The 18,014-nt window shown below is 40.9% G+C and overlaps 1 protein-coding gene across 5 annotated transcripts in view; it reads left to right on the top strand.

The window, feature by feature from the left end:
* Nucleotides 1–18,014, top strand: part of B3GALNT2 (beta-1,3-N-acetylgalactosaminyltransferase 2) — a 62,008-nt gene that overhangs the window by 14,396 nt on the left and 29,598 nt on the right. For all 5 annotated transcript variants that reach the window (XM_047824936.1, XM_047824934.1, XM_047824935.1 and 2 more), the window contains exons 2-4: nt 819–966; nt 9,724–9,824; nt 13,476–13,669. In XM_047824936.1, the coding sequence (XP_047680892.1) occupies nt 819–966; nt 9,724–9,824; nt 13,476–13,669 (443 nt within the window). The remainder of the gene's footprint in view (nt 1–818; nt 967–9,723; nt 9,825–13,475; nt 13,670–18,014) is intronic.

The following is an 18,014-nucleotide window of genomic DNA, read 5'->3' on the forward strand; positions in this document are numbered from 1 at the left end:
CTTCCATGAGAGTTACTGCACCCCTTTGTTGTTAGGGAAACTGAGGCTCAAGAAGTTAATTAACTTTTCAGGGTGCCTGGTTGGCTTATTCACTAGAACACGAGACTTGTTATCGCAGGGTCATGAGTTCGAGTCCCAACATTGGGAGTAGAGATTACTTAAAAAAATTAAAAAATAAAATCTCTAACAAAAAAAGAAAGAAGTTAAATAACTGTAGGTCATAAAAAAGAGCCAGGAATCTGCCTGTGGCCTAACAGACTCTTACTGCTGACTCTTGCGTGATTTATGCCATGGCGCCTTTCCAGACCGATTCTCACGTCTTTCCAAACCAATTCTCACCATGAACATCTTGTTAGTTTTAAAGAATTTATGTACTTATGTGAGCATAAGTACATCCATGTGTGTGGAAGACAAAAAGACTGCACCAAAAATGTTATGAGTGGTTATCTGGATGGTACATCTCTGGGTGCTTTTTAAATTTTTCTTTGGGGTGCCTGGGTGGCCCATTCGGTTAAGCACCCAACTGCAGCTCAGGTCATGATGTCACAGTTCCCCAGTTCGAACCCCACATCGGGCTCTGTGCTGACAGCTCAGAGCCTGGAACCTCTTTGGATTCTGTGTCTCCCTCTCTCTCTATCCTTCCCCTGCTCGCGCTCTCTCTCAAAAATAAATAAACATTAAAAAAAACATTTTTTTCTTTGTATTCCTTTGTATTTTCTACACATATGAGCATACGTTCTGTAATAAAATTTTTATGTTACGTGCTGAACTTAGTAATTGACAGAGGACATTTCTAATTCATTGTTGCTTATTTCTAGATCAATTGGCCTTATTTCCTCCATGGAAATCTAGTCACTATGATGTCGTAGTTGGTGTGTTGTCAGCTCGCCATAACCATGAACTTCGAAATGTAATAAGAAGCACCTGGCTGAAGCATCTAATGCAACATCCATCGTTAAGTCAACGGTAGGTCTGCTTAGTCGGCACCTTGCCCGATTTACTGAGTAAGAGTTGTAAAAAACTTCTTTGGGGATGGTCAGAGATGCTAATTTAGGCCTGTGGCCTTTCTCCCTGGGAGAAATGGCCATTTCATTTTGCCTTCCCTCCATGTAACTGAGTCACGAAAGGAAATTTTTCTTAATATTTATTTAGTTTTGAGAGACAGAGCAAGTGTGCACATGAGCAAGGGAGGGGCAGAGAGAGAGGGAGGCAGAGGATCCCAAGGGGCTCCGCATTGACAGAAAGCCCGACGTGGGGCTCGAACTCATGAACCACGAGATCATGACCTGAGCCGAAGTCGGACACTTAACTGACTGAGTCACCCAGGTGTCCCACAAAAGTAAATTTAACTGAGGCTCTTAGCCAAAAGATAGTTGGGGGAGACTATATTCATTGGTTAATATACCTGCTATTTATAGATACCTAGTTTGTTTTATTTTGCTTTGTTTCTGCTTTGATTTAGAACAGTAATTTGTAAAAGGTTCTAGTCCAGAAGAGTTCTCTGCTTAGACAAGTTTGTGTGTGAATATGCTTTTCGCTATCTTCCCAGAGACGCACTTAGTTTTTTTCTGTTCTGTGGTCTTTTTTAGTTGTGTGATCTGCAGTGTGTGTGGTATGCCATGCTCTTTTTCCTGACTACCCTTCCAGGGTTGACCTTTGGTAGCACATCTGTTGATATTAGATGGCTTAGTTATTGGTTAGGAGCCCAAGGCCTTCGTCTTCTCAGGGAGACCAGCCTCTGAAGTTACAGAGTGAGAGGCTAGTGGAAGAGAAGCGTGGGAGGTTGAACTCTTAGTCATGTGAGGACACTGAGGTGATGACCAGTTCTCAAAAGCTCTCTCAGGATTGCATGAAGCTGGCATGTTTGGGACTGAGTAGCTATACAACTGCAGAATTTTCTTATCATCGGCAGTGAACATTTGCAGATTTCCTATCTTATGCACAGCAGCTTTCATTCTTTTTAAGACCAGTTTCTTTCATTCATGATTTCAGTGATAATAGAACCCATTACCTGGCAAATGAAAGGCCTCAGACTCGTCACTACTAATCAGAACCTCCTCTAAAACCTGTACTTCCTACGTAGTCTTTCCCATCTCGGAGAATAATGACCCCTGGGTGCCTAAGGGGCTCAGTCAGATGAGCACCCGACTTGCCGAGGTCATGATCTCGCAGTTTGTGAGTTTGAGCCCCGCGTTGGGCTCTCTGCTGACAGCTTAGAGCCTGGAACCTGCTTTGGATTCTGTGTCTTCCTCTCTCTCTGCTCCTCCCCTGCTCACACTGTCTCTCTCTCAAAATAAATAAACATAAAAAAAATAATAGTGACCCCTCTCTGCCAGTTGCTCAGACAAAACACCCTGGTGATTGTGTAATAAATGGGGGAGTAAGTCCCCCTTATGGGTATTTAATTAAGGATCACTCCAGCATGACCACGGAAGTTACACTGGGAGAGGCGTATGAAATTAGATTTGTTTTTTTAATATAACAATGAAAGACTTTTTTTAAAAAAATTTTTAAGCTTATTTATTTTGAGACAGAGAGAGAGCATGAGTTGGGGAGGGGCAGAGAGAGAGAAATCCTAAGCAGGCTCTGCGCTGTTAACACGGAACCCAAGGTGGGGCTTGAACTCACAAACCGTGAGATCGTGACCTGAGCCAAAATGAAGAGTCGGATGCTCAACTGACTGAGCCATCCAGGCTCCCCTGAAATTAGATTTATTATACTCACGAGTTCTAGAGAGGGAGGCACAGTATGCTGCACAGGGGTCCATGCAGGAGGAGCGTCCAGGAAGCAGGCTTGGCCAGGCAGGTGAGGAACCGATAGAGAGTGGGGCCCCATGGGCACACGCCTTCATGGGGGGTCACTGTGGAGTACAAGCAAAAAGTGTGAGAGGGATTTCATTGTCGTGTTAAAATGTCACTAGGTCAGGGCGCCTGGGTGGTTCAGTCGGTTGGGTGCCCGACTTTGGCTCAGGTCATGATCTCACAGTGTGTGGGTTTGAGCCCCACGTCAGGCTCTGTGCTGTCAGGTCAGGGCCTGGAGCCTGCTTCGGATTCTGTGTCTCCCTCCCTCTCTCTGCCCCTCCCTCTCTCCCTCCCTCTCTGTCTTTCTCTCTCTCTCTCTCAAAAATAAATAAATATTCAAAAAAACGAAAAAAGGTCACCAGGTCAGTCAGGAGAGGGCAAGAGGGAGAACTCTTGGCAGGGACCAGCCTTGTCACTCTGCCGTCAGGTTACCTGAGCACAATGCTCATAGCCTGTTTGTGAGGATGTTGAGGCATCAGGAAAATAGAAGTTTTAAAAATAAAATGTTGTTATCTTGATTTCTTCTTTCTCTCACATGCCACATCCAACCCATCAGCATCTTTTCTTGGTGCTACCTTTACGTCACCTCCAGAATCCAGCCTCTGACCACCTTAACCGCTGCTCTCGGCACCCCAGTCCTCTTACCATCAGCCCACCGCTGCCTCTCACCTGGATGATTGCAGAAGCCTCTATCTGAATTTCCCGCTTCTACCTTTTTTTTTTTTTTTTTTAATTTTTTTTTCCCCAGCGTTTTTATTTATTTTTGGGACAGAGAGAGACAGAGCATGAACGGGGGAGGGGCAGAGAGAGAGGGAGACACAGAATCAGAAACAGGCTCCAGGCTCCGAGCCATCAGCCCAGAGCCCGACGCGGGGCTCGAACTCACGGACCGCGTGATCGTGACCTGGCTGAAGTCGGACGCTTAACTGACTGTGCCACCCAGGCGCCCCGCCCGCTTCTACCTTTGATCCTCTGTATTTTATTTTCCATACAGCAGCCAGAGTGCTTCTTTTTTTAAAGATTTTTTTTTTTCAACGTTTATTTATTTTTGGGACAGAGAGAGACAGAGCATGAACGGGGGAGGGGCAGAGAGAGAGGGAGACACAGAATCAGAAACAGGCTCCAGGCTCCAGGCTCCGAGCCATCAGCCATCAGCCCAGAGCCTGATGCGGGGCTCGAACTCACAGACCGCGAGATCGTGACCTGGCTGAAGTCGGACGCCCAACCGACTGCGCCACCCAGGCGCCCCCAGAGTGCTTCTTTTAAAATTAGTCAAATTGTGTCAGTTTCTGCTCCTACGCCTCCTATTGATTTCTCTTCTCAGAGTGAAATACTAAGTCTTTACTGTGGCCTTTGACCTTATCTAGATATACTTCCCCTACAGTGGTCACCATCACCGTGGTTCAGTACACTAATTGTGCTTCTGCCTCGGGGCCTTTGCACTTACTATCTCCCCTGTCCTTTTTTTTTTTTTTTTTTTTTTTTTTTTTTTTATTTTTTTTTTTATTTTTTTTTTTTAAATTTTTTTTAAACGTTTTATTTATTTTTGAGACAGAGAGAGACAGAGCATGAACGGGGGAGGGGCAGAGAGAGGGGGAGACACAGAATGGAAGCAGGCTCCAGGCTCTGAGCCATCAGCCCAGAGCCCGACGCGGGGCTCGAACTCATGGACCGCGAGATCGTGACCTGAGCTGAAGTCGGACGCTCAACCGACTGAGCCACCCAGGCGCCCCTCCCCTGTCTTTATCACTCTTCCACTGGATATCCTCATGGTTCCCCGGTCTCAGGTTTTTCAGATCTCTGCTTAGATTAGATGTCACCTTAGCAGCCCCATATTAAATAGCACCCAACCCCTTTCTGTATCTTCCCGTACTTGACTTTATTTTTCTTTCTAATACTTATCACCAACTAACATGTTTATTATATTTAGCTTTATATATATAAAGTGTTTGTCTTTCTCCGTTAGAATGTAGTTTCATGAGTACAAGGACTGGCTTTTTTCACTGATGTATTTCTGATACCTGCAGCCTAACTTGGCTCAGGGGAAGGCACTCAACAGCTATTGAGGGAATGACTCAGAACTAAATGTCATGAGGAAAATTGACCTTCAGATATTCACCAGTAATTAATTTGTCATCATAGCATTCCTGCTTTAAATTTAGTAGGTTGGTGATTTGTTTTATAAAAACGATGGGATAGCTGTATAAAAATAGATATTAGCCCAAACTCCTTCCTGGGGCAGAGTAAGTTTATGGATCTAGTAAGAGTATTTAAGATGGCTTTAAAAAACTAACTTGGTAAATATAATTAATTAGCAAATTTATTCATTTCTGTGTATACTTTTATTGTAATCTTTTTATTTTTGAGAGAGAGAGAGGGAGAGGGAGAGTGCTTATGAGCGGGGGAGGGGCAGAGAGCGAGGGAGACACAGAATCCGAGGCAGGGTCCGGGCTCTGAGCTGTCAGCACAGAGCCCGACATGGGCCTCGAACTCACGAACTGTGATGAGCTGAAGTCAGACGCTCAACCGAGTGAACCACCTAGGCACCCCTGCACTCTTATTTTAAATGCTAGTTGTTTATAAATGGTACTCTGCCTTAATTGGCCATCAGTAAAAGAAAGTGTTTGCATTTCTGTGGCTTACTTTCAAATCTTGCATTTCACTGAAGGAGCCAGACTCCACATATATTTCCAGGACCTTGTTTAATTACAAGCCTTTGTAACAAAATAAATAAGTTGTCAACTTCACAACGTATCTTCTGCACGGAGGTAGTGTACTGCTCGTGGAAGAATATAAAGATAGTCACAGTGTAGCCTGGGTCTTTATGGGGGAAGTTTAATGGAAGGAAGTAGATGTAATAGTGTAATAAAATGTTATATGTGCTGTGATATAAAGAGATAGAAAACAGCCTGGAGTGTTTGGGAAACCCCAAACAGTTCCATGTAACTGGAACACGTGGGGTAGGGGCTTGTGGGCAAGAGTGAGGTGAAGCGCTGGGAAGGAAAGAGAGGCGGAGAGACAGGGATGGTGAGGTAAAGAGAGCGGGGCGGGTGTGGAACCAAGGGGTGGGCAGCGGCCGGGTCACGCACAACAGCCGTGGGGACAGGCCGAGGGGCTGAACTAAAGCGTGACCTTCGAGGAAAATGACGTCAGCAAGTGGGGGGGAGGAGGAGGAGGAGGATTGCTAGCTTTTAACATGGAGAATAGCGAAAGCATCAGTCGACACGAAAAATGCCAGATGAGAAGAGCAGGTGTCATGGGAAAGAAGTCTGCTGTGGGTATGTTGAGTTTGTGGTAGCTCCTGGCGGTGGTGTGCTAATAAGTGTTTACCAGCTGGCTCTCTGAGAAATGAGTATGTTTGTATGTACATATATGTTTCCTGTAAGTTTTGTTGATATAAAGGATGTACAGCACACAAGTGACAGGATAACTTGTATGATACTCTTTATTACAAATGCCGTGTAGCCAGCAGATTCTCCTGTGAATGCTTTTATTGTTTTAGACTTGACTTAATGCTTGCAACTGACAAAAGAGTGTAGTTCTGACATAAACGTTCCCTTTAAGTTAAAGAGTAAAACTAAAGTGACAGCTGAGGTATGTGCCGGAAGTTTACTCTCAGTCAGTTGAGTCCACAGCTTCTTTGCTGGATCAGATAATAGGTTTTGGACAGTGGAAGAGTATTTCCTCAGTTTTTTGTGCCATTCACAGTGGGATGGCTACAAACACATAGCTTTTGTCTTTTAATTTTTATTTACTTATTTTTAATTCAAGTATAATTAACATACAATGTTACATTATCTCAGGAGTATGATAGAGTGGTTCAGCAGTTCCATTCAGTACTCAGTGCTCATTATGAGCAGCGTGCTCTTTTTTAAAGAAAAAAAAATTTTTACGTTTATGTATTTATTTTGAGAGGTGGGCAGTGAAGGAGAGAGAATCCCAAGCCGGCTCCGCACCAGCAGCACAGAGACCGATGCGGGGCTGAAACTCACCAACTGTGAGATCATGACCTGAGCTGAAACTAGGAGTTGGATGTTTAACTGACTGAGCCACCCAGGCGCCCCATGATAAGTGTGCCCTTCACCTATTTCGCCTGTCCCCCCTCCCCACCTTCCCTCTGGTAACCACCAGTTTGTTTTCTCTAGTTAAGAGTCTGTTTTGTCTTTCTCTGGCTTACTTCACTCAGCATTATACTCTCTAGATCCATCCATGTTGTTGCAAATGGCAAGAGTTCATTCTTTTTTTATGGCTCAGTGATACCGCATTGTATATCTATACATCTCCCTGACCCGTTCATCTATCGGTGGCACTGGAGTTGTTTCCATGGACTGATACTGGCTGCGGTAAACATAGGGATGCACATATCTTTTCAAATTAGTGTTTTTGTTTTCTGTGGATAAATAGCCAATAGTGGCATTCCTGGATCGTATGGTAATTCTATCTGTAATTCTTTGAGGACCCTCCACACAGTGGCTGCACCAGTTCGCATTCCCACCAACAGCGCACAAGTGTTCCTTTTTGTCCACATCCTGGCCAGCACTTGTTTCTTGTGTTTTTGATTTTAGCCATTCTGACAGGTGCGAGGTGATATCTCATTGTAGTTTTGATTTGCATTTCTGTATGGTGAGTGATGTTGAGCATCTTTTCATGTGTCTTGGCCATCTGGATGTCTTCTTTGGAAAAATGTCTATTCATGTCTTCTGACTATTTTTAATTGGAATATTTGGTTTTTTGGTGTTGAGTTGTGTAAGTTCTTTATACATTTTGAATACTATCCCCTTATTGAATATGTCATTCGCAAATATCTTCTCCCATTCAGTAGGTTGCCTTTTTTTAGTTTCATTGATTTTTTTCCTTCATGGTGCAGAAGCTTTTTATTTTGGTGTAGTCCCAGTAGTTTAATTTTGCTTTTGTTTCCCTTGCCTGAGGAGACATATCTAGACAAATGTTTCTATGGCCAATGTCAGAGAAATTACTGCCTTTGTTTTCTTCTAGGAGTTTTATGGTTTCAGGTCTCACATTTAGGCCTTAAACCATTTTGAGTTTATTTTTGTGTATGGTATACAAAAGTGGTCCAGTTCATTCCTTTGCATGTAGCTGTCCAGTTTTCCCAGCACCATTTGTTGAAGAGACTGTCTTTTCCCATTGGATGTTCTCACTTCCTTTGTCATAGATTAATTGACCATATAATTGTGGGTGTATTTCTGGGCTCTCTATCCTGTTGCGTCGATCTGTACAGACATGGCACATTTTTAAGTTTAATCTGCATTAACTTTTCCTCCAACATTTACTTTTTTCCCCCTCCCATCACTTAAAGTCAACAAAACAATAAATAAAACCCTTATTTGTAGTGTTTGCTACCTTCCATGGTGTAAATACTCTCACCGTGACCACTTTGAACTAACTAATGCAACATCTCTGAACATAGAGTTGGGGAAGGTATGTATTAATTAGCACACCATTATATTTCCGCCACATGGATAGAATAGATAAAAATAACCTCAAGAGCATAGATAACAGTGAAATAATTAAGAAATGATTAACTCAGGTATTTTCTTTGTTTTTAATGTAATGTATTAATTGTAAGTTTATGTAATTTAATAAAGGCCAGGCTTAATAACCAGCCCACAGAATTCCCAAACATTTAGCGGTTGGCTCTCTCAAGCCAGTGGGCACAGGCTCCAGCACCTGTCACCTGTAGGCCATCTAGGTGAAGGTGTCCAATGAATGTAGGGATCTTTTACTTAGAAGATGGGTCCAAACTAGAGACGCTAATTCAGAAATCATTCTCAAGCCAGTTGAAGCCTCAGGAGTAAACCGTGTCCAGGGAAAGCAAGCAAAAAAGAGCAAGAAGAGACAAACGCAAAGCCCCGCTTTAGTATCTCCCCTAACGGACAAGCTGGGGAAGAAGAGCCAGTGAGGGGACTGAGCCGACTGTGTAACAGAGGGGAGAGAGCCCTGTCCAGAGACCAGCGCTATCGAACCACAGGTTGAAGGGTTGAAAAGCATCTGTTGATTTAACAGCGAATCGGTGGCTACATTGGGGTAAACATCTCAGTGTAAGTGTTGGGTATCGAAGTTAGAATCTCTGTTTTATAAAATGAGTGGGACATGAGAAATTAGAGCCTGCAACTTTAGTTAATTCCTTTGTGGGACTGTAAAGGAAAGGGTAGAGACAAGGAAGGGATGGCAGGTATACAGAAATTAATACCAAGACTTCGTCGGGGCACCTGGGTGGCTCAGTCGGCTAAGCGTCCAACTTTGGCTCAGGTCATAATGTCATAGTTCATGAGTTGGAGCCCCACGTGGGGCTCTGTGCTGACAGCTCAGAGCCTGGAGCCTGCTTCGGATTCTGTGTCTCCCTCTCTCTCTGCCCTTCCCCCGCTAATGCTGTCTCTCTGTCAGAAATGGATAAACAATAAAAAAAATTAAAAACAAAAAACCACTTCATCGTATTTATAATGTGTAGGGAAGGGACCACACGGTACAGGTAACCGGCGAAGAAAGGTGTAGGAGAGGACCTCCTCTTGCATAGACAGACTGATCTGGAGCAAAAGGAATACCTTCTGACATAGAAGGAAGCAAGTCAAGAAGATTGCAGACAGAGATATGTTTGTGAGTCGGGGCATGAGAAACTGGCTTTACTGTAGTTGCTCATAACTGGTTTGAGCGTCTGCTGGCAGCCAGGCCAAACACTCAGACTTGCTTTAAAACAGCACGTCAGTAGAGGGCTTACGCGGAAGTCACTTGGTGGCTGGCGACTTTTGGGTTGCTGGTTCTTTTGCTGGACTAGAAAAGGAAAGTTGGAATGAATCGTCATAAATACTTGTGTCTCAAAGCAAAAGCTCTGATATGGGTGTGAGAAACGTGTGTGTGCAAAGTAAAGACCAGTATCTGATGTTAATGCCAGCGTCTCTCTCAGTGTGCTTGTCAAGTTCATAATAGGTGCTCGTGGCTGCGAGGTGCCCGTGGAAGACAGGGAGGACCCTTACTCCTGCCGACTGCTCAACATCACGAATCCAGGTGAGTTGCCTTTTTCCTCAGCCCTGTCACTCCGTGTACAAGTCTGGTGTGGACGAAAAGCTGCTAAGCTCCCTAGCCCCGTGGTCCATTTTTATTTAGCAGACTAAAATTCAGCTTTCATCCAAGTGTAGCTTTCATCTTTTTTGACAGTTGACTGATCACTGTTGGTATCTGTGAGGAGTCTTTATAGATATACATAACTTCAGGATCCAGGAGAGTTAGCTGCTCAGCGTGATTCAGATGCATCTGGAGATTCCTCACACCTAGATAAGTACTGAATAACGGAATCTTGAACTTGGAGATAACTGCTCACTTCACTGTCTTGTCGAGTTAGAGTGACCTTGGTACAAATACTGAGAATCGGCTTTCTCTTAGGATTATTGTCTAAGCTTCTGCAAAAGAAAGAAATGGCAAAAAAATTAAAAAAAAATTTTTTTTTTAACATTTGTTTTTGAGAGAGAGAGAGAGAGAGAGAGACAGAGTGGGAGCGGGGGACAGAGAGAGAGGGAGACACAGAATCCGAAGGAGGCTGTAGGCTCTGAGCTGTCAGCACAGAGCCCGATGCGGGTCTTGCACACATAAACAGTGAGATCAGACCTGAGCTCAAGTTGGACGCTTAACCAACTGAGCCACCAGGTGCCCCCCAAAATTTTAAATATGAGTAATATTTCGCATTCCTTATAGTTCAAGATTTCTGGGAGTTCTAATGAGGCAGAGAGATGGTCCTGATTGGGTTCCCTTTGTTACCAGGGAACCGATTTTAGGTAATTGTGGATTGTATAACAGTTTATCTTTCTTAATCCACATTTCGTATTTTCAACTGTGTTTCTAAGGAAGATTAAACTTTTCAGTCTTAAATGTGCTGATTATGACTTCTGGTATTTTGAGATTTGTCAAACCTGTATGATTATATACACCTCGCTTTTATAGGTAGCGATAGTTAAGTGTGTGGGCTTTGGAGTCTGGCTTCATGGCTTTAAATCTAGGCTCTGCCTTTTCTAGGTGTGACCTTTGATCAATTATTTACCCGTTTTGTGCCTCAGTTTCCTTTTTTTTAATGTTTATTCATTTTTGAGAGAGAGAATGAGCGAGCTGGGGAGGGGCAGAGAGAGGGAGACACAGAATCCAAAGCAGGCCCCAGGCTCCGGGCTGTCAGCACAGAGCCCGACAAAGGGCTCGAACCCACAAACCATGAGATCATGACCTGAGCCAAAGTCGGACGCTTAACAGACTGAGCCACCCAGGCGCCCCGTGCCTCAGTTTCATCATCCATAAAGTGGACATGAAAGTTCTTACCTCATAGGGACTGACTGGATGAAATAAGTTGGCATATACGTATAATATTTAGAATAGTTCTTGGGACGTAGTAGGTAGTTAATTTTATTTTAAAGAACCTGCCTTTTATAAAGTTCAGTTTCAATCAGCTTTTTAAATAAATTGTACCGTATTTTCAGGTCTGTAGCGTAAAGCAGAGGTTTCTTACTCCCAATCTTTTAGTTAATGTTGCAATTACAATTTCATGGGCAATTGTGTTTCTTTTGAGAGAAGGTCCCTTCGCTTGCACTGTAGTCCCAGAGGGACCATGAGCCTAATAAAATGTATTACTGATGATGTAAGAGTAGCCTAGAACGAATTACATTTGAAATCCAAAACCAAATCAAATTTTTAAAAATCTCACCTTAAATTAACCAGGCTTTTATTATTTTAAGGGTTACTATTCATTAATAGTAAAAGAATGGAGCTGTCGATTAATAGAAGATTTTCATGTATGTAATACTTAGCTTACAAATTTTTAGAAAATATGAGTAACTAAATTTATATTGAATCTAATTTTATCGTTTTTGATGACTCAGACAGCATTTAGGTTTATTTTAATACCTTAAGGTCATCATGAGCACTAATCATTATCATGGTACTTTGGCTGTGTAGAAGAGTTGATTAATAACATTATCAAAGCAACATAGTTTCCTGTGTCTAGGTAGCCTGAAGTCCAAGGTCCATCTGTTTTAAATAGATATGTAATTATGTTGTAATATGCTTAACCTGTTGGCCTTTAACATACATGCTTATATTTTGAATATCTTAAATTTACTGAGTGTATGAAAAAGAAAAACTTCCGCCGTCATCCAGTTTATTTAGCGTCTAGACTCCCTGGCCAGTGTTTGCCCAGCTCATGATAAAAAGTGTATCCTCCCTTTTCACCCTCCAGCTCATGTATGTAATTGGGTAGGAGCAATTGATTCCACTTAGTCACATTTTATTGAGCATCTGTTAAGTATAAAAGAGCATTCTAGAAATTCTTAGGTAAGGATCCAAATGATCCACTGGGTGTCAGAAGAAGACTGAATTTCTATTTAACTGAAAATAAAATGTAATATTTATAAAGACTGAGCACACTGGTAACAGTAATATATGTGCATATTTTGTAAGTAAATATATGAGTGTGTATACAAATGTGTTTCACTGATGGGGTTGTGTGAGCAGCAAAATTGGAAAGCCACAGCTCTAAAAGATACAAAGGACTTTGAGAAAATCTTGTAGAATAGGTCTTTATATTACTTCACAAAATGGCACCGATATTCTCAGCCATGTGAACTCCTTCATGTAATCGGGCCTGATTCATTTATGGTAATTAAAAATGCTATTTGAAAAGGACAGTTTTTGGCTTTGATTTAGACCAGGGAGTGTAAAGTGCACTGAGTTCAAAGTCAATAGACCTGGGGTTGATTCCTGGCTCTGCCACTTTCTGTGACCTTGAGTGAGTCACGGAAATCACCAGGCCTCAGTATCGTAACCCACGATGCCAGATAATGCCATACGACGTAGCAGTTGTGAAGATGTAAGTGTGATGGGGCCCGGTGCATGGGATGTGATGAAATGCTTACTGTGTGTGATGTGCTCCTCTTTTACCAGTATTGCATAGGGTTTTTCAGCGTTACTGGAAGTGATTTCAAGTACTTTTGTCTTATGACATCACAAGTATTTTGTTTTTTTATTTTTTATTTATTTTTTAGTTTTTTTCTCATGTTTATTTATTTACTTTTGAGGGAGAGAGAGAGAGAGAGAGAGACAGAGTGCTAGTGGGGGAGGGGTAGAGAGAGAGGGAGACAGAATCTGAGCAGGCTTCAGGCTGTGAGCCGTCAGCACAGAGTCCGACGCGGGGCTCAAACTCACGAATCGCAAAATCATGACCTGAGCCGAAGCCGGGTGCTTAACTGACGGAACCACCCGGGCACCCCAGCGACATCACAAATATTTTAAATTGCCCAGCAAGAAATAGGAATTTTGGAATTTGCAGAGCAAGACTAAATTTTCTCATTATTTATGAGTGCATTAGGTACTGTTTTTAATATCCCTGTTTATCCAACCTTTCCTAATAGATAGATGCCTTTGATAATATTCCTCTGTGGCATTTGGACATATATATGCCCACACGCGTATACAAAAACTTACTAAAGTTGTTCTGATGATTAAATATTTTACCAAGATGTGGGTGAGAACTTCATTCTTAAATTTCAAAATAAGTTTGTTTTTGTTCCTGGAAGCAGCCATATTTCTGGAGAATTTTTTTAATTACTGTCATTTGTGAATTATAAGATTATATTATATTTCTTTGGTTACGTGAAACTCCTTTTCTCCTTACATCCTTAGTTTTGAACCAGGAAATCGAGGCATTCAGTCTTTCTGAAGACACCTCATCAGGAATTTCTGAGGACCAGGTTGTCAGCGTGACCTTCCGAGTCCTCTACCCGATTGTTATTACCAGTCTTGGGGTGTTTTATGACGCCAGCGATGTGGGTTTCCAGAGGAACATCACTGTCAAGCTTTATCAGGCAGAACAAGAGGTATGCACTGTTTGGGGTTTTTTTTTTTTACAAATTTCCCCCAGTTTTCTTTTTAAAAAACACCAGCTTTTTCCTCATGGCATATAGCAGATTGGGAGACTACATAATTACCTGTGGTTGGAAGACTTCCCTTACTAATTGGATACACGATAGCATAATATATTAATATGCTGGTTTGGGAAGAGAATACCAATGGATAATAAACGTCTTGTATCTAGAAAAGAAAAAAATTGGACCAGATTAGAAATTCCCAACCGAAAATCCCCTAAAGCCTAAGGAATTACAAAAGTTGATAGTGAACGTAAAAACTTTGGGACTCTGAGGTATAAGCGAGTATTATTGTCTCTGTTCCAAGCCTGAAAGTCTGTCGCTATAATGCAAGGCTGACAGCTGCTTCAAAGGTCTTTTGTAATGAGGATGTAGAGGGAATGAAAGTTTAAAACAGCTGGGCTTACTGTGTTCCTGATATGTGGGGAAATCTGATTTGTTCACAGAGCATATCTGAAGGAGTATGTTAGTGAGGAATTGCATTTGAAAAGATCCATTTGTGGGTTTTAAACTATAGAAATCTTGGCAGAATTCTACAGTGAACACCCATTTATCTACCTAATTTCTACAGTAGTTAATATTTTGCTGCATTTGCTTTATCATGTACATAGTTGTTTCTCGATCTTTTTTTTTTCCTTACTGAATTTCAGAGTCAATGTCAGGCATCAGTACACTTTGGCCCTAAACACTTCAGCATACATGTCATTAATTAGACTTTAATGTTTGTTTGTGGTTTTTAATTTTTATTTATTTACTTTTTTAAAGTTTATTTAAGAAATCTCTACACCCCACATGGGACTTGTAACTCACGACCCCGAGATCAAGAGTCACGTGCTCTTCCGACTGAGCCAGCCAGGCACCCCTCAGTCGGTTTAAACTGCATAAGGTTGTGTAAACCAAACTCCTGTCCCCTTGTCCCTTTCCTAGAGGTAGCCTTTTTTTTTTCTTTTCTGTTACCATTGACTAGTTTTGCCTCTTGTAGGATTTTATATGTAAATAGAATCAAAAAGTACTCTTTTTCACTCAGCATGTTTTTGTAACCCATACATGTTCTTGTATGTATTAGTGAATTTTCCCTTCCCTTTTACTTTTTTTTTAAGTGAGCTCTATGCCCAATGTGGGGCTTGAGACCTAAGACCAAGAGGGCAAATTCTGCCAACTGAGCCACCCAACGCCCCATCACTTTTCCTTTTTTTTTTTTTTTCTGAGTTGTATTCCAGCAATATGTTTTCTGTTCTCCTGATAGTGGGCATATAGAATGTTTCCAGGGTTCTTATTTATTTTTTATTCTGTTAGTGGGATGAATTACATTTTTCGGTTTTGAAATGTTAAGCCAACCTCCTATTCGTCTTGGTCAACATATATCATTTTTTTTTTTTTTTTTTAATGTTGCTAGAAATTGTGTTTCTTGAGGATAGCATGTAGTTGGGTCTTCCTTTTTATCCGGTCTGAGAATCTCTACTTTTTTACATGGAGTGTTTATCCATTTACATTTAATGCAACTCTTGAAGTGGTTAGATTTCTGTTTTTCATTTTACTATTTGTTTTCTGTTTGTTCCACTGTTTTTCATTTCTCTGTTCCTCTTTTCCTGCCTTCTTTGGGTTTGAATATTTTTTAGAATTCCATTTTAATTTCTCTGTTGTCCTTTCAGCTACAGTCTTTGTATTACTATTTTTGCGTGTGTGTGGTTGACGGAAAGACTATAATACACATCTTAAACTTTTCTTTGTTGTTAAAATTAATGTGTACCCTTTCATGTAAAATATAAGAACAATACAGCGTTACAACTTTTGCTTTAAGCAGCTAAATGTGGGAGCGCCTGGGTGGCTCAGTCGGTTAAGCATCCGACTTCGGCTCAGGTCATCATCTCACCGTTTGTGTGTTCAAGCCCTGCATCAGGCTCTGTGCTGACAGCTCAGAGCCTGGAGCCTGCTTTGGATTCTGTCTCCCTCTCTCTCTGCCCCTCTCCGGCTCGCACTGTCCCTCTATCTTTCTCTCAAAAACAAGTAAACATTAAAAAAAAAAAATACAGTTAAATGTGTATGAAAGTAATTTAGAGAAGGTATAATCTTTTATATTTGCCCACACACATATTTACCTTATCCGGTGCTCTTCATTCCTTCCTGAATATTGAAGTTTCCTGAATATGCAAGTTTACTGGTAATGAATTTGCTTAGTTTTCATTTTTCTGAAAATGTTTTTATTTTGCTTTTATTCTGTCCCCCCCCCCCCCTCCTTTTTTTCTTATGGAATATTTTCTGGATATAGAAATTATGGATTGATTTTTTTTCTCTTCAATATTTTTAAGATGTCAGCTCAGTATTTTCTGGCCTCCATTGTGTCTGGTGTTCAGCCAACTAGCTTTCATACTGCCCCCGGGAGGATATATGTTATGTGGTTTTTGCCTGCTTTTTTTTCCTGGCTGCTGTGAAGATTTTCTCTTTATATTTGGTTTTAAAAGCAGCTAGATTGTGTTGCACTTTGGTGTGGCTTTCTCTTTGTGTCTATTCTGCTTAGGGTTTGCCAACTTTCTTGAATCTGTAAGTTTGTCTTTTACCAAATTTGGGAAACCTTCAGCTATTACGTCTTCAAAAATTTTGCTCAACCCCATTTCTCCACTGATTTCGGGATTCCAATTACATGCATATTAGAACTTTTTTTCTGTTTTTCAGATTTGACCATTTCCATTAATCTGTATTCAAATTCACTGACTCTTCTGGCATCTCAAATCTGCTGTTAAGCCTTGCCAGTGAATTTATTTTAGATATTGCCCTTCTCAGTTCTAGAATTTCCCTTTAACTCTCTTTTGTAGTTTTATTTCTCTGAAATTTCCTGTTCATTCATATTTGACCATATTTTCTTTGCAGCTTTGACCTTAGTTATAATAATGGCTTTAAAATACTGTCTGTTTATTCTAGTATTTGAATCATGTTGAAATCTGTCTCCATTGATTATCATCTTTTCTCTTGAGCATGGATAACATTTTCCTTGTGTATCTTTTCTCAAGTAACTTTGGATTATATCCTAGATACTGTGAATAATTCATTGCAGGATCTCTGGATCCAATTATATTCCATGCAGAGTGTTGATTTTTGTTTTGTTTTGTTTTGTTTTGTTTTGTTTTCGGCAGGCAGCTACATTGGCTGAGAGAGACTTTAGACTTTTTCTCCTTTGCAATGGGCAGCAGCTGAAATCTCTGTTCAGTTCTTTGGGACTTTGATGGGCTACTTGGATTCCGTTTTGAATGTGGCTGTCATGATTCTGAGTCAGCCACAGATTTGGGCAGAATTTATATGAAGAATTTAGGATTCTCTCTTTTTGACCCTTTACTTTTCAGGATTTTCCTCACTTTGTAGCTGGTGTGTTTATCCCAACTCTGTCCTTTGATTTTTTTCAACCAGAATAATGGCAGTTTTTAATTAGGATTTCTAGTTGCCCTTGCAAGGTGTGCCTTCAGACTAAGAACCATTTAAAAAATGTTTTTTTTTTTTAATGTGCCATACTTCCTAGTATTGATTTTCCTCCAGTTTCAGCCTGTTCACATTCCAATGCCTTCAGATCATTTTTTTTTTTTTTTGGTTTTGTCCAGTGTTCATAATTGTTATCTATAGAATTGTTATCTATAGAAGAACTCAGTTTTCTTAGACATCAGTAAACTTACTTTTGTATTATTTTGAAAGTTAATTGTTAGTAACAGATACGGGGTTAGAGAGCAACCAGTAAATATGTAAATCAATTTAAGATTAGATTTATTTTTTTTGCATTTTGTCCTATTCCTGCCTTTTCTAAAGAATCTGTAGTTAGTGAATGTGCTTAATTACATAAATGTAAGCAGGAGGGAACAAATCCTAATGATTCCAGCCGTTATGATTACAGTGAGAGAGCTTTATGAAATGACTCAGGTATGGGAGTTTATGTTTTATTGTGGTTAAGTTTCACTGATACAAAAATTCAAAACACATAACTAAAACAGCAGGTCTCTGGATTCCACTGTTATCCTGATCTAGAAATTAGGATTACTTTCGGATTTTTTTAACATTTTTTTAAATGTTTATTTATTTTTGAGAGACAGCATGAGTGCAGGAGGGGCAGAGAGAGCTGACACACAGTATCTAAAGCAGGCTCCAGGCTCTGAGCTGTCAGCACAGAGACTGATGTGGGGCTCGAACTCAGGAACCGCGAAATCATGACCTGAGCTGAAGTCGGATGCTTAACCAACTGAGCCATCCAGGCGCCCCTAGTTAGTGTTTTAGAACTTCATGACAACTTTCATTATCTTAAATACCTATTTAATAA

Source organism: Prionailurus viverrinus, chromosome D2 (genome assembly GCF_022837055.1).
Source record: "Prionailurus viverrinus isolate Anna chromosome D2, UM_Priviv_1.0, whole genome shotgun sequence".
Taxonomy (NCBI): domain Eukaryota; kingdom Metazoa; phylum Chordata; class Mammalia; order Carnivora; family Felidae; genus Prionailurus; species Prionailurus viverrinus.